This window comes from Carcharodon carcharias, chromosome 8 (assembly GCF_017639515.1).
Source record: "Carcharodon carcharias isolate sCarCar2 chromosome 8, sCarCar2.pri, whole genome shotgun sequence".
In the NCBI taxonomy this organism is placed as follows: Eukaryota; Metazoa; Chordata; class Chondrichthyes; order Lamniformes; family Lamnidae; genus Carcharodon; species Carcharodon carcharias.
The window spans coordinates 60,055,488-60,072,614 of NC_054474.1; the positions used below are offsets into that span (position 1 = coordinate 60,055,488).

At 40.5% G+C, this 17,127-nt stretch overlaps 1 protein-coding gene across 1 annotated transcript in view; it reads right to left on the bottom strand.

The window, feature by feature from the left end:
* cdhr2 (cadherin related family member 2) overlaps positions 1–17,127 on the bottom strand; it is a 112,382-nt gene that overhangs the window by 77,139 nt on the left and 18,116 nt on the right. Inside the window, exons 5-9 of the mRNA XM_041194386.1 lie at positions 11,647–11,727; positions 9,156–9,245; positions 5,297–5,413; positions 5,070–5,213; positions 51–126 (exon numbers count right to left, since the gene is read on the bottom strand). Coding sequence (XP_041050320.1) covers positions 51–126; positions 5,070–5,213; positions 5,297–5,413; positions 9,156–9,245; positions 11,647–11,727 — 508 coding nt within the window. The remainder of the gene's footprint in view (positions 1–50; positions 127–5,069; positions 5,214–5,296; positions 5,414–9,155; positions 9,246–11,646; positions 11,728–17,127) is intronic.

The window sequence follows — 17,127 nt, forward strand, 5'->3', positions numbered from 1 at the left end:
AAAAATAAATAAGTGTAATATTACACTACAAAACAATTTGTTTGCCTTACTTTGAATTGTATATGTAATTTCATCTTTAATTCCTCGGTCACCATCGATGGCTAAAACTTGAAATACAGTTGTTCCCTGAAAAAGAAATTCAGAAGCAAAATACATTTCTGTAGTTAATTCAGATTACTGCATGAATTGCATAAATGATTGACAATATTATGAGGTATTAAAGAACGTAATGCATTAGTCTTTCCAGTAGAGCACTTCTATTTGGGTTAGCTTGCACATTGTTTAATTATATGCTTGAAGGTGTTTATTCACATTTTATTGCTCCAAACCTTCTCTAATACACTGTCTAGTGTAATCATATATTAGAAGCACTAATGCAGACAGCTGCTTTAAATGGAACATTAGTGAAGCACCCACAATAAATGTATTTCAGAGAGAAGCAGCTTCACCAATGTTAGTAATCATGTAGAAATATACAAATATCTAGTATCTCAGATTCTGAGAAGGTTAACCAATTAAAGTGCAAAGCTATCATGCTTTAAAACTCAGTCCACCTTTCACTTGACACTTTGGGATAGTTTTTACTGGAAATTGGAACAATGCACTGGAGAAAAGTTAGGTCCTGTTCAATATGTGTTTAAATTAATCTCCATTCATAAAGACCTCTTCATTTAAAAAAAAACTGTTCTAAATTTACTTATATTAAATTACACTGAATGCTTGTTTTGGCAAATTCACCTAGGTGTGTATTATTTTATTTAACAAATTGGATCTGGAATTAAATGAATGCTGAAAAACAATATTGAAAGAAGGGCTAATAGAACAATTACAAATAGATTTTGAAACACTGAGTACACAATATCTTTATAGGGAAAAAGTGGGCAATGTGTTACTGTTACATATAGCTAACCAGTGTCTAAAATATATGAACAGCATGTCAGCATTTATTTTCAATTCAATTTCTTTAATTAGCTGCACTGTTATCTGTGAGCCAGAAGTTTGATACTTGTGAAGTACCTTGACTTTAATTTTCTTATATTATCTATGCAGGGCAAATCCCGTTCTTGCTTTATGTGAATAGAAAAACATGCAAATTCAAGCCAGGTTCTTTGCTGTGCCTTGAATGGCATTCTATTTTCCTTCGTTGATGCTGCTTTAGTTCAAATAGTTCAGTTTATTAAATCTTTAGGGTGACTTTAATATATTTAATAAAAATATGAAGCTTAAGCAGCAGACCCATGACAGCTGCATCTCAGGACTCCAAATGATTGAGTTAACGTTAGAAAGGAGAAATATGAACAATCTTACCTCTTGGGTGCTCTCTTAATAAATGTGAGGTACATAAGGGATTACAAGGTAGGAAGAACTTAACAAGGGATTTTCTTTTCAGAATTTGCTCTTTATGGTGCACTGACAGAATCCAAGTTGTAACTTTAACACCCAAGAATGGATTGGTTGGTTCTGGTGGGGACATCAAAATATTAAAAAGCTGAAACTTGTCCCCAAAACACCCCCAACCCCTTCGCTTCTGGTTTTAATGGAGGTGGGAAGGAGCGTGGGCGACTTAGCCACTTCCAGGAGGTGGAATTTTTAGTTAAATATTAAAATGAAGTTACAAGCCTCAGATCTAATCTTCATTTTAAATTTCACTCTGGTCAGTCGGGTTTCATGGGCCTCAGAAAATCCAACTGCTAAAGGGAGGTGAGGACGGCAGAATCCAGCAGCCTAAATGTCTTTCAAGTGCCTTTCCGCTTACCTGCTGAATGCTGCTAATCTGCTTCCACTCACCCTGCACCCTCTGTGACTGAACACTCCACTGAACCTTTCAAATTCCCGTCACCAATGCCTTTGATCTTCCCTCATCAGCCTTTCCAATTTCCCCAATCCTTCAGATATTTCCCCACAAACTTTCAGATGTTCCCCAGATGCCTTTGATTTACCCCCAAACCTTCCATTCTTCCCCAAGACCCTTCAGATCTCCACCACCAAACACGTTCAATCCCCCAACCCTTCTGAGCTCCCTTTTCTGATGTCTCTAATCTCCCCTTTCCAATGTGGCTCAAACCCTTCCATTCTCCCCTTTCTACCAAAGTCTCCAATCTCCTCACAGACCCTTCTGCTCCCTTTCCCCTTCTCTCTGCTTTCCCCGGTGTCTCCAGCCTTCCAAAGCTTCCATCCCTCTGAAGCTTCTGACCTTTTGATGTCTTCAGACACCCGAGTCAACCCACAGCCCTAAACCTAGGATCGCTTCCTTCCTTCTTTCCACTCCCCAATCATCCCAAAACTAGCATGTCATTTCCTCATTCTGATATCGGGCTCAGTGCAGGACAAAACATCAGCTGAATTAGCACTAATACCAAAGGCTGGATTTTATGCACCACCGCCGGTGGGTTTGAAGATGCCGAGGCAAATAAAATCCAGTGTATGACTTTCCTGCCACCAACCTGCCTGCCCCCGAATTGCATTAAATTTTACAGGGGGCATTGGAGGAATTTGGTAGCTACCTCCCCTTATGCCAATTGAGGCCCTTAAGTGGCCAATTAATGGACACTTGAAGACATTATCCCGCTTCCCTCACTACTTTACCTGCAACAGGTGGAGGCCTGCGCCAAGCAGGTAGCCGGACAGCTTTAGCTGTGGGGGCTGGTGTCAGGCAAGTGAGGGTGGGACCTTCTTTGTGGGACCTCTGGGCCCATCAGAGGCACCCCTCCACAAGATCACACTTCCCTTTTTGTCTTCCTCTCTTGGCCTCTCAAACCTAGCCCCCCTCCCCTCTTTCCCTCCTCACCAGGGCCTCCATCTTGAACCTGCGGAAATCCCCCCCCACCCCGCTTTCCTTTGTGTCCAGCTCTTGCAGCAATTTCCATTGGGTCTTGCCTGTAGCCTCAGCAGTGGCCACCACTCCCACCTGGCACCTGAAATCCCATCTCCAGCCTATTAATGGCCAATACCGTTAAATGGCAGCGAACAGCTGTTCTTCCTGTGGGCAGGCGCCCCACTGAGTCTTTAAGCCGGTGGGGGGGCGGAGTTCATGGCACCCCATAAAATCCAGCCCCAGTGAAAGCTAAACTTTAGGCCAATATTAAAGAGCTTGTTTAATAAGATGAAAACTTCAGAGTTTCTGATATGGTGCAATCATTGAACTGACTCCCAGTTTTACATTCAGTGCCTCTTGCAATGTTGGCTCTCTCTGATTTGATCCTGTGGGCTTTATGTTTTTCAGGACACTTTAGCAAAATTCTCTTCTGAAATCAATACTGAAAGAGCACTGAACCTTTAAAAGGCCAATGGCTTTCAATTCCACACATCCTTTAAAATTAAGAATGAGGAATAATGAGTTACACAAGTAGAAGAATTACATTTTACTGAATAGACTGCAAGAACGGGTTGGTACTGTACATAGACTTCTCTATTCTCTATAGATTATATATATTCTCTACTGAGAATAGTGTTGCCTTTGCTAAGGTGTAGTTTCAAGCATATTTCAATGCAAAAATAATGAGGATTTTTATTAATGGAAATTGAAACATAGGAATTGCTGGACAAAATAAATAAAATCCATCTTGTTTGCCTTTTGACATTCGAATACAATAATAATGGAGTTGTTGTCGAATCATAACAATCAATCTTAATTAGTCTACAAAAGACCCAGAAATGATATGACCAAAACTCCAGTGTTGGAGAACTTTGGGGCTGAAATCACTATTTTTCTCCCAAGCACACGAGACCTATGTATAACATGTCATATCTCAATCACTCATGCACTGTATCCCAAAATTTTATTTTCTGAAAGAAATCTATCCGATTTGCATTTGACTGAACCAATATGAACTGCTTCCATTGTCTCCATCAAAAATCTGTTCCATAGCTAGTCCACTCACTCACTGCAATATTGGGAAGAATTTTAATACTCAAGAGCAGGTGAATTGGGAGTAGGAGGGTAATTAAAATAATTATTTTTAGATTTTGACTGCAACCCTGTTTTAATGCACCTGGGTTTAACAGAGGTGTGTATAGGTGTCTGCAAATCACCTGCTGGCTGCAGTCAGGACCTTAATTAGTTCTCGCTTATTGCAGCAAGTAACATCCTTAGGAAATATTAAAAGGACTTCTGGCATTGAGTTTAGCTTTAAAATGTAACATCTCCAGCACAAGCTTCCCATGACTTAGAAAACCCCACTGCTGAACAGAGGCAAGAAGGCCTCTTACCCAGCAGATAAGTATCTTTCCTAAACTGCTTTTGGGCCAGGAGGAGCAGGAGTGTTTCATCATGATCCCTTAAGGAAACTTGCTTCCCTCATTATGATCCTCGCAATCTGGTCTCCACCAGCTTCACCATCTTCCCCCCAGCCTTCAAACTATGATCTCTTCCCCCATAAACTTGCACCCACAGTCTCCCCCATAAACTTGCACCCACAGTCTCCCCCGTAATCTTCCATCTACAATCTCTCCCATGGTTTTATGCTCTCAATCTCCACCCAACATCCCACACCCCCCCAACAAGACTTCTATTTACTCTCTCTCCATGAATTTCCGTCCATGATCTCTACCTTCATCCCCCATCAGACCTTCCATTCACAATCTCCCTGCCACTCCTTTCTGCCATGAAGAGGAATCATACGGACTCGAAATGTTAACCCTGTTTTTCTCTCCTTGGATGCTGCCAAACCTGCTGAGCTTTTCCAACATGTTCTGTTTTTATTTCAGATTTCCAGCATCCGCAGTATTTTGCTTTCATTACTCCTTTCTGCTCCTTGGCTACACTCGCCTCACAGCTGAATAGCTAACCAGAATTTCAATCTGGCTGGCTGCTGTCCAAAAAATGGAGGGCGGGGGTTGGAATTAATTTAGGTCCCTGCTGTTAAATTTGGCAGGACCTATGCATTACCAGTATATCCGGGTTTCTTGGCCACTTCTATCACTCTCTGATGTTACTGCCTTCCATTCTCCCTGTAAATATCAGGGCCACTGCTTCCACTGATTTGTTTTGAATTTACCCCTCTTCAAATGCAAGCTTTGTCCTCTGGTTCTAGTGTTCTGGACAACATGATATAGTTTCTCATACATACCACTGAAGAATTCTCAGGAACTGTGGTTTGATAAGGAATGTTGAGAAAAATAGGATTCATGTCAGGGACATCTTTTACATTAATAAATGCAAATACAAAGCTTCTTTGGATAATAAATCTTCCATTATACATTCCACCATGGTCCTATAAAACAAATAGTACATAATTTGTAATTCAAATAATTAGAATAAAAAGAAGACATATCGATATGAATAATTTAATCTTACTGAAGCTTCGATCTTTAACTGATAAAATGTGCTTTTCTCTGCGTAACTCAGTGTATCATTCAAAATAACACTTCCATTCTGTTGCATTCCAAAGAGATAAGGGGCATTTGGCAGGACCTGTAACAGGGTAAGAAATAGAGTTTATTCAGCAACTTAGGGAACATCAAATAATTTATGAGTAATTGCTACATGACTCATACAATGAGCGGAATGAGTCATGTAATACAACTGCAGCAAGGTCATAAGCCTTCAGTTGGTACTGTGCATGGTGTTCTGTTTACACAATGGCTAAGGTATTGGTGCTGAAAATTGCTATAAATTATTGTGAAAGCAAAAAATAAACTTTTTTAAGAGAAAATAATCATGTAACCAGAGGCTCTTATCTAACATTAGCTGTTAGATCACATAACGATACTGGAATTGAGTGAGGTGAGTCTGTTGCCAAATAGTGATGCCATATGGTGTGCAGATGTTGGCAGGTTTACAACTTTGTCCTTTATTGTAGGTGTTTCTTTTGGTCAGTTACTAACAGTCACAGATTGGTGAAAAAAAATCCACTGGTGATTTTTATGATCAAACAAGTGAGTGAAGTTTGTGTTGGAGTATTTTCCACTCTTTGGGATATTTTCCATTTATTTACAGAATTAACTCTTCCTAAATCAGAAAAGACAAAGCGAGAGGAACTGTGCAATGTTTATCGACTTGGAATATTTTCACAAACTCAATGAAGATAAATTATTGATGCAAAGGGGTGGCCCTGTTTTTCCTTTTATCTCTTCTATCTCCCTTTTCAAATCAAAAGTCAAACATTTATTATTATAGCTAACAAAGCAACTCTTCCAAAAAATAAGCAGCAGTTCACTCAACAAGGTCAAGAAGAGAAATCATGGATCATTGTGCTTATCCTGTTTCCGGGCCCCTTTCCCCACCCCCCACCCCTCTCCACCCACCCCTTTAACCTTCCCCTTCAACCATGCATGTATTTCCCCTTTCATGGTTCATTAATCAATCCACCAAATAATCACAGAAAGGTCCTTGTAAAATGATAATGCCCATTGCTGACATCTGGTTACAAATATCATCTGATATATATGCAGCATAGGCCATAAATTTTAAGAGCAGCCATGATATAGTGCAGCGGTAGTTTCTGTTCACCCTCTTGGTGATCTCACAGTGACTACTGAACAAATCAGAGATACAAATTTTATTCTAATAGCATCATGCATATATCGTTATTCTGTCAGGAAAAAAAATCTCTATTATTTATAACCCTGACTGGTGACTGCCTTGGCCCTCATTAACATGTTCTGCACATTGCAACATATGTACACGGTGATAGTAAATTCATATTGGAGGAAAGATTCAATTCTTGCAACCCAGGTTACAAGAAAATCTTTCAGGTTTTGTTTTATATATTTCGACTAAAGGTTCTGTATAGAAAATAAATTGTTGGAGAGTTGTAGAAGGGGAGGAGGGGTCAGACCCATTCACTTGTTGTTGCCTAAACTCCCTCCTCCCTCCTGGACACAGCACTCACTCACCTCACTGAAGATAGCCCTGTATCACTAAAAGCAAAGTTCCAGTTTCCTAGGAGTGACTTGTGCTGCGGACACAGACAACAGCCAGGTCCGGTCTGGTGTGAGGCTGAGTGACAGCTCCCCTGGGCCTGCTTCAGCCTCATTACTGGCAGAGACTCCCTCCTGTTCTTTCATTTCCTGTTTCTTCTCCTCTTTTTCCCAGAAGATGCCGTCACAAATCGTTAAGTGCAGCTGAAAAGCTCCTGCATGGTGGCCAGCAGGAAAGGCCAGAATTACTGCTCCAGCTCCTCCAATCACAGGTTCCCTCTTTCAAGCCCTTGCAGCTCCTCCAATCATAGATTTTGCCTCTGGCAGAGCAGCAAAAGCAGTAGGGAGGAACCGGTGATTGGTGGAGTTGGAGAGTTGGAGCAATGACTAAATTGAATACTGAATGCATGGTCTTGTCTTGTCTCATCGGTTTCCCAATTGATTACAATCAATGGGTTTTAGCAACTTCAAGGGAAGATAACAAGAGAGTTTCAAAAGAAAGCCCTCGGCAGTACACTCACACTTACAGATCTGTTTATGTATTATAACTTGTTCATCCCTTTTTTATACATGAAATGAAATGCATTGCTAGGCAACCTTTTACAGACCAATTAGCCTGATGGCAAGAGGAACAGAAAGCTCCATGCAGAGCCACTGGAAAACCAACTTGGCGAGAAATCACCAGAAATTAAAGAACTAATGAAAGAATTTGCACACATTCACCATGATAAAAACAGAACCTGTGATTAGAGGAGAAGTTCTGACTTTTCCGTGTCTGCTGCTCCCATCACAGCTCTACTGTTGGTTTCTGCTCTCAGAAGCTGACTGTTTAATTGACAGTCAACATTGTGTTTCAAAAGAACCTTGCAGTTGCTAAATGTGGGAAAGGCCTTCGGGCAGCTTATGGTTGACTGACTTTATAAAGAAATCAGAGCTGTCAGTTTCACTGCAGTGACTGCACTTCAAGAGTGGGTCATTAGCTGCAAAGAGCTTTAGGATGTCCTACGGTTGTGAAAAGACTACTTAAACTGCACAAGATCTTTTCCATTCTGTAGAAGAAGTAGAAGACTTTCTTCTGCCTAGATGCATGGTATTATTCAATGTAATTATTTCATAAAGGTTTGTAATTGGGTTCTATTTTATTAGTAATCTCACAGGGTAAAAATATCAAATGACTCCAGAGGAACAGAGTTAAATGATTGAACAATATAGGTCATCACTGTCAGTGAGAAGCATTGGAGCCCTCAGGTGTCTCTATGCAATACGACTTTTAAGAGGCCAGAGGCCAAAGGTTGAATGGTTCACAACTGTATCTGTGTTTTCTTGATCAGCAAGTCTGAAGACTCTGCTGATTGCTGCTTCTTACTACAATATATTTTCAATATCTACTATGCAATATAATATTATCACAATATTTCAGTACCTCAAAAAACTCATAAAAACACCAAGATAGATTGGGATGATAGGTACTTAGACAAATATGACAAGATTGCAGTGAGTGGAAAAGACTCGAGAAACATGTACAGTGTAAAACAGGTTACGGATTCACTATGAGCCCATTATACACTCCTGCAATTTCACCCCACAAAGCCTGCACACAGTAAACTTCTGTTAACAACAAAATAAACAGAACTCCAAGACCTGCTGTTCGCAAGAAATTATGGATGACAAAGGCCAACTAACCCAAGCTCATCTCATCCATCCAGAATGATCTTAAAAGTCCCCACCCACCAACCTCACAGCATCCAATTGGCTCCAAAATGATTCCAGGGAGTTCACTTTCCACTTTTTGAACAGATTTTCCACCAAGCGCACTCTCATAATAGTTGCTGTGAATAGGAACTGCTGCTGCTGACCTTTGGGCAGCTTCGTCGCTTTTCTGGCAGGCTTTAGGAAAAAAAAATCAGAACCACGAAGCTGCCTGAAGGTTAGAAACAGCAGCACAGCAACTGTCAGTGAAACCGACCTGAAAGACTGGATTAAAAAAAAAATTAGGGCTGTCAGACTGACAGTTCCGATTTTTTTTTTAAAGCTGGTCTTTTGGGTCGAAGCTCGGGCTGCTCAGGCTGGACAACAAGAATTCCATTTACAACACCCAGTCTGGGTTCCCCTAGCCAGGGTGTTCTGAATCCTGTGCACCCACTCTCCTGGGTCCTGTCACTCAAGCTGACTACTGTTCAAAAGTATTTTTAACAGCGAGTCTTATCACGTCACTCAGGAAGTCTGAAGCAACACATAATAAAAATTAAGTCGGATCTGGTGTAATTTCTCACATTGCATACAATAATACTTACTTCCACAATCTTATACTGTACTGCTCCAGAAGGCCCTTCATCACTATCCACCGCTTTAACAGTAAATAATGTTGCACCTTTAGATTCATTCTGTCCAAGAAAATTATACAAAATTAATTATGAAATAAGGTAATAATTAAGACACTTCTATCACATTATTTAGCCTGCTAATTACAAAGAATTCAATTCATCTTCAATCTTCTAAAGTTTTGAGATTATGTCGTAACTCTAACTATAATTGTAAATATTATTGCATTGTATTCAAAACCCGATAAGTAGTTGATGTGATGACTGCAACAGCTCAGAAAGTGGATGCCTTGTTGCAGGACATGCAAAATCTAATGGAGATGCTCTTTGAAAGTGCTCAACTGTCTCATGCCGAGCACACAAAGCCAGATTGTCTGCATGGTGTGAAAAAGAACCAACTTAGTGCTGTGTTACTTACAAGTATACAAAATTGTCAGGTAAGAAAAGACCAGTTGGTCTATCAAGCCTGGCCCAATCCATGATTTATTTGCTGAGTAACCCTACTAAAGAGTCTCATTAGATGTAAATATCAGTGTCATATTTACTTTGTGGCATGGTTACACTTATATCATCCAGTTTATGCTTGCCACCAGATACTCCAGATACTTTCTCCAGATACTTTCATTGTATTATAGCAATATGATTATAACCATGCTCCAAGTGGAATATACGACATTTGGTCTGTTCATTCAGTATCAGTTGCACCTGGTAGTTTGAGGCTGCCATGCACCAAACAAATAGAAATGAGATCAGTGCTTTTCTTGATTTATCTCAGAAGCTGGATATCAAGCTGGCGAGATGGCATTTGCTAAGGCAATACTTGATTGGACTGTGTAGGCGGACACAGCCTCACAAGCTATGATATGATGACACACATCCACTATTCAGCAGAGCTGACAAAATAATTTGTCTTTTATTATTTTTGTATTTGAAGAGCTATAAGTTAGATATTCTATAACCAAGTGAAATTTACAGAATTGACTTTACGCTATTTAATCTTTAATTTTAAAAGAGCCAGATTCATAGTTTATAGTCTAACACACTTCAATGGAGTGTTTATTCTTTCAACATTAGGAACAGATGTAGGCCATTCAGCCCCTCAAGCCTGCTTTAACATTCAATTAGATCATGCCTGATCTGCACCTCAACTCCATTTTCCAGCCTTTGCTCCAGGTCATGAAGATATTAATGTATATAATATTTTGGAAAATATTTTCTTTTAAAATAGAGGTTTAGTCTGCGGGTGTGTCTTAATTGGATTAAAGCCAACTAGTCTGGGTGCTTGATGGGAACTAGCTTTGATATGGAAGAGAGATAGCGTGCATTTGCATTTTTTGGATAGAGCATACAAGAAGTGGGGTGAAAACTTAACGCCTTTCTAGCAGCTACCAAGCAATATGTTCATATTACTAATAAAATTGGTATTATGAAAGGGGTTTCATTGTTAAAAGGTGAATTTCAAAGATGCTGTTGAGACAATGAGAGTTTGAATTCAGTCAGTGGTGGTAGGTATAACTTTAGCAATTTTCAGGTGTGCAGAACAGAGGCAATGTGAGATCAAAAGGCAGCTGCAAGTATCCAACTGGCTCCAAATGAACCAAAGTGAAATAATCTCATTTTGAATTCTTAAGGTGAAAATGCTTTGCCTGGTGTTTGATTAAGTCTATTTTAGTTTGAGAATTTGTTAAAAGTTATGATAGTAGTAATTTGTAACCATGTGTATATATATATATTTTTAATATGTGTAAATTAAACTAATTGAAACATTCTATTAATGTAAAACCTCAAGAACTGATGGTCTGATTCCTGAATTTCACATCTCATACATAGCACTTAAAATTATAGGTTATAACAGTTGTTTAAAGTTTCCATCTGGGATTTTTAAATATCTCCACTTTACCAACTGCATCGGTCATAATGCTCCATTTCCATTCATCCCCTTACCTAACAAATCTATTGACCTACTTCAGTATTTTAAAATCAAAAGATGAAGATGAGGAAGCTTGTGTCAGTTCAGTAAGCTAATCAAAGTAACAGGTGTTCTCTGGGCAATACTATCTTACCACATGTTGAGAATGTAAAGTAATATTACAGTTCATGGGAAGTGAGATCACCCACTGGAATGGCAGTTTGTAACTAGTATCAGAGAGACATCTAAGTAAACCATAAAAAATATAACAATGTCCCCCAATGTAAGAGAGGATGATTTTTTTTCCCACTGACACAGGAGTCAGCAATGTGGTTTCTTGAAGTAAGATTTGCCAATTTATTAACTCTTACCAATTTGTGCCTTACCATGGTTAATTTAATGAAACTGAAATTGGATTGACACACTCTTATTTATTCTATTGCATCAATTTGAGTTGGATTGAAACCAAGTCCCAAAGCTAAAAGGACAGTGTTACTGCCTCGTACATGACACAGTGTTCTAAATGTTTCATGATAAAAACTGAAAGTGACTCACCTCATTAACAGATATTGTGTATGAAGGTTTTAGAAATATGGGTGCATTATCATTGGCATCTTCAAGAATGATTGTTTGTGACTGGAGATCAAACAAAGACATACATTTTTAGCTACAAAAAAATAGCAACTATTAAAAAGTAATAACATCTCCAATTTTAACTCAACCTGTCTAGGGGGAAGAGGGTGTAAACCAGGTGTCTGATCTGAAACCACATATTCCTGACAGGTCTGTTCGATTAAAATTGGGGTCCATTTTTATGGACCAAGATCTTTCAGTCTCTGGATGGTCGGAGACTGTTTATAGCCAGAGGGTGTGCTACAGGACCAACGCAAGGACTCCTCAGGAATTGCCCAGGAATCTAGCTCATCCAATGGGCAATTGGAATCCTCCAAAAATAGCTCTGACATTGAGTTAGAGTCAGAGGCTTTGGAGGGTTGTGGCTTGTTTAGCTGAACAGTTACCAGGTGATAGTAAACAAGAAAAAAACATGCCTATCTCCTGGGTAACCATACTGACCCCCTGACTCCCCATTGACCCCATTCCAACTACCCACCTGAGCCTTCAACTCTTCCTGACCCTACCCAACTCTCCAACTCCCACCTTGACCCTCAAACCCCCTTGACAGCTCCTGGCTGGCAATACTCCCTCAGCAAAACCTAGGAGCTAAATTAAAAGATAGAACCACAAAGGTAATTATCTCTGGATTCCTACCTGAGCCACAAGCAAATTGGCGTAGGGTAAGTAAGAGCAGAGATTCTAATATGTGGCTCAAAAATTGGCGTGGAAGAAATGGGTTTTGCTTCATGGGCATTGGCACCAATACAGGAGAAAGAGAAAGATGTACCAATGGGATGGCCTTCACCTGTCCTGGCAAATCATATAACTAGGGCTGAACAGAGGGCTTTAAGCTAAGCAGTGGTGGGGGAGGCAGGGGGTAGCAATAGTGGAAGGCCTACATGAGGAGAGTTTTGGAAAGTTGAAAAGGGAGGACAAGGCATTAGTGCAGGGTAACAATACAAGTAATGATAAACAGATTGTGACAGGAATGGAGAGAGAGTACAAACGCAAGAATGCATCAGCAAACAAGGTCGGAGTACAGAAAAATGGTAAAAATACAGAACTAAAGGTTCTTTACCTAAATGCATGCAGCACTCATAATAACAAGATGGATGAATTGAAAGCACAAATAGAAATAAATGAGTATGATATGAGAGCCATTACAGAGACATGGTTGCAAAGTGACTACAACTAGGACCTGAATATTCAAGGGTATTTGACATTTCAAAAGGACAGTAAGAAAGGAAAAGGAGGTGGGATAGCTCTGTTAATCAAGGATAAGATCAATACTGTAGTGAGAAAAGGGGGAGAATTTTCTGCATATTGGGGTGGGCTGGTCGGGAGCCGATCGCCGCCCACGATCGGCTGCGTGCTGCCATTTAACATGGGTGGGCCAAGTAAGGCCTGCCCAGCATGATGCACGGCCAGTAGCACTCAGCGCTACCTGTGCGTGTGGGAGGAAGAGGGAGAGTTGGGGCCTGCGATCTTTCACGCATGTGTGCGAAAGAGCGCAAGAATCTCCCTGAGGCACAGATCTGCCTCAGGGAGATTAAGTACATGATAAAAAATTTTATATAATAAAGTTAAAAATTATTTAAACATGTCCCCTAATGAGACAGTATCACATGAGCTGGGACATGTTTGTTAACTGTGCAAAAATTAATAAATAATTTTATAAAACCTTCAGTAAACTTCATCCCGCCTGTGGATGGGGTTTCCTGAAAAACGCAAAGGCCGCTTGGGCTTTTCGCCTTCCCGCCAACCTTAAGGTTGGACGGGCAGCGTTAATAACTACTTTCACAGAACCACAGAATCTCACAGTGCAGGACAGGCCCTTCGGCCCATCGAGCCTGCACCAACACGAGAAACACCTGACCTACCTACCTAAGCCCATTTACCAGCACTTGGCCCATAGCCTTGAATGTTATGATGTGCCAAGTGCTCATCCAGGTACTTTTTAAAGGATGTGAGGCAACCTGCCTCCACCACCCTCCCAGGGAACGCATTCCAGACTGTCACCACCCACTGGGTAAAAAAGTCTTTCCTCACAACCCCCCTAAACCTCTTGTCCCTCATCTTGAACTTATGTCCCTTCGTGATTGACCCTTCAACTAAGGGGAACAGCTGCTCTCCATCTACCCAGTCCATGCCCCTCATAGTAATTGGTATTTTAATGGCCTTAACAGGCTGTTGACAGTTCGGCAGGCGTGCAGCCATCTCCAGCACGTGCCTGCCAAACGTAATATCTAACTGACGCCAGGACACATGCCCAATGTCACCATGCATTGTTTTACATGCTGGAGTGTCGGGCCCAACCCCACAAGTGGATGTCAAAATTCTGGCCATGATCTTGGTTTGGAGGATCAAGATGTAGAATCAGTTTGGGTGGAGATAAGAAATAGCAAAAGAAAGAATTCACTAGTGGGTGTGGTTTATAGGTCACTGACAATAGTTACGCTGTAGGCAAGAGTATAAATCAATAAATAATGAGGGCTTGTAAGAAAGGTACTGCAATAAACATGGGAGATTTTAATCTTCACATAGATTGACAAATCAAATTGGGGAAAGTAGCCTGGAGGATGAGTTCATAATATTCAAGACAGTTTCTTAGAACAATACATTCTGGAACCAACCAGGGGACAGGTTATTTTAGACCAGGTAATGTATAATGAAACAGGAGTAATTAATACCCTCACAGTGCAGAATCACCTGGGTAAGAGTGGTCATAACCTGACAGAATTTCACATTGAGTTTGAGGGGAGAAATGTGGGTTGGAAACTAGAGTCTTAAACTTAAAAAGGTAATTACAAGGGTATGAAGACAGAATTGGCTACAGGGGACTGGGAAATAGGTTAAAAGGTAAGACTGTATAGAAGCAGTGGAAGGCATTTAAGAAGTAATTTCATAATTCTCAACAAAGATATGTTTCATTGAGAAAGAGATATTCCATGAGATGACGCACCATCTGTGGCTAACTAAGGAAATCAAGGATGGCATCAAATTGAGCAAAAATATATACAATGCTGAAACAATTAGTGATAGGCCAGAAGATTGGGAAAATTCTGGACACCAGCAAAGTATGACTAAACAAAATTAAAGAGGGAGAAACTGGATGGAGATGAGAGATAACTAGCAAGAAATATAAAAACAGACATTAAAAGCTTCTTCAAGTATATCAAAAGGAAAAGAGTAGCAATTGTGAGTGTTGATCTCTGAGAGGATGAGACTGAGGAATTAATAATGGGAAACAAGAAAATGGCAGGGATTCTGAACAGGTATTTTGTATCTGTCTTCACAGTAGAAGATACAAAAAGCATCCTAAGAATAGTGAAAAAGCAATTAAAACAATGCCAATCACCAGCGAAAAAGAGCTAGGAAAACTAATGGGATTTAAGGCTGACTAAAGTCTCCCTGGACCTGATGGCCTGCATCCTAGGGTCTTAAAAGAAGTGGCTGCGGAGATAGTGGAAGAATTGCTTATAAGATTCCAAAATTCTTGAGAATAATAATGTGAGTGGAATGGAAAACCGCAAATGTAACACCTCTAATTCAAGAAAAGGAGGGAGTAAGAAAGTAGGAAACTTTCGGCCAGTTAGCCTAATCTGTCATTGGGAAAATGCTAGAATCTGTTATTAAGAAGATAATAGCAGAACATTTAGAAAATCATAATACATTTAGTCAGTGTCAACATGATTTTGTGAAAGGGAAGTTGCGCTTGACAAATTTGTTAAGAGTTCTTTAAGGATATAACAAGCAGGGTGTATGAAGGGGAACCGGGGTATAAATTTGGATTTCCAAAAGGCTATCAATAAGGTGCCACATGAAAGGCTATTGCAAAAGATAAAAGTTCATGGTATTGGGGATAGGTAGGAAAACTAGTTATGAGGAGAATACAAAGAGATGTAGATAGGTTAAGTGAGTCAGCAAAAATTTGGTGGATGGAGTATAACAGGAAAATGTGAGGTTGTCCACTTTGGCAAGAAGAATAGAAAAATCAGAATATTGTTTAAATAGAGAGAGACTGCGGAAAGCTGTGATACAGAGGGATCTGGGTGTCCTTGTGCATGAATTACAAGAAAGTTAATTAGCAAGGCAAACAAATATTCACCATTATTACAAGTTGGATGGAATATAAAAGTCGGAAAATTCTTGCTGCAACCACAGGGCAGAGATGAGACCACAGCTAGAGTAATGTGTACAGTTTTCGTCTCCTTACTTAAGAAGGGGCATACTTGCACTAGAAGCAGTTCAGAGAAGTATTACCAGGTTGATTCCTGGTAGGAAGGGGTTGTCTTATAAGGGAAGGTTGAGCAAGTTGGGCCTATACTCATTGGAGTTTAGAAGAATGAAACATATAAGATTGTGAGGGGTTGACAGGGTAGATCAGGGATTCCCAAATCGTGGGTCATGTACAAAATGATGATTTGAGCTCACAAACTTCGAGGTGACAATGGCAGCTCTCAAATGGAGACTTTGGCTGGGACGTGGATATTTTTCCCAAACAGTTCGCCAATGGGACAGCTTTTCTCTGCCCTGATTGGTTGTTCTTTCAATGCCCCAATTGGCCCTTCAGTTCTGATTGGCTAACTGGTGACTTCCTTGCACACACTCATAATGGAGGAGGTACTTTGAACATGTGCTGCGGCGAATGGCAGAACAGTTCTGGGATCGGTGCCAAGGCTCCATTACATACTGCGCACAATTCTTAGCTCTGGGGCCCCATCAGATTCTTCAAAACTGTTGTAGACAAAACCATGTACCCCAACTCAACAACTCCCTGCCTCCCTGCTCAACAACTACCCCGGCCTGGTCAACAATTTCGCCATCGCCGCTCAACAATGTCCCCCTATCATTTTGACAACTCCTCCAGTGTTCCCACCCCTCGTGCCCCACATCTTCCTCCCTCCCACCTCAACTCTGAGGTGGCACCAATTTTCAAGCATTAAAATGGAGTCACAGTGGGAAAATTTTGGGAAGCACTGGGATAAATGCTGAAAGAAAGTTTTCCCTCGTGGGCGAATCTAGAACTAGGGGGCACGGTTTAAAAATAAGGGATCTCTCATTTCAGATGGAAATGAGGAGAAATTTCTTCTCTCAGAGGGTCATCACAGAATCACAGAATTGTTACGGTGTAGGAGGAGACCATTCGGCTCATCGTGTCTGCACTGGCTCTCTAAGCATTTTAACTTAGCACCAGCCCCCTGCCTTTTCCCCGTAACCCTGCACATTGTTTCTATTTGAATAGTCATCCAATGCCCTCTTGAATGCCTCAATTGAAGTTGCCTCCAGCACACTTCCAAACCTCAACCACTTGCTGTGTGAAAAAGTTTTTTCTCACCTCACATTTGTTTCTTTTGCAAAACACTTTAAAACCCTGCCCTCTGGTTCTAAATCCATTTACGAGCAGGAACAGCTTCTCCT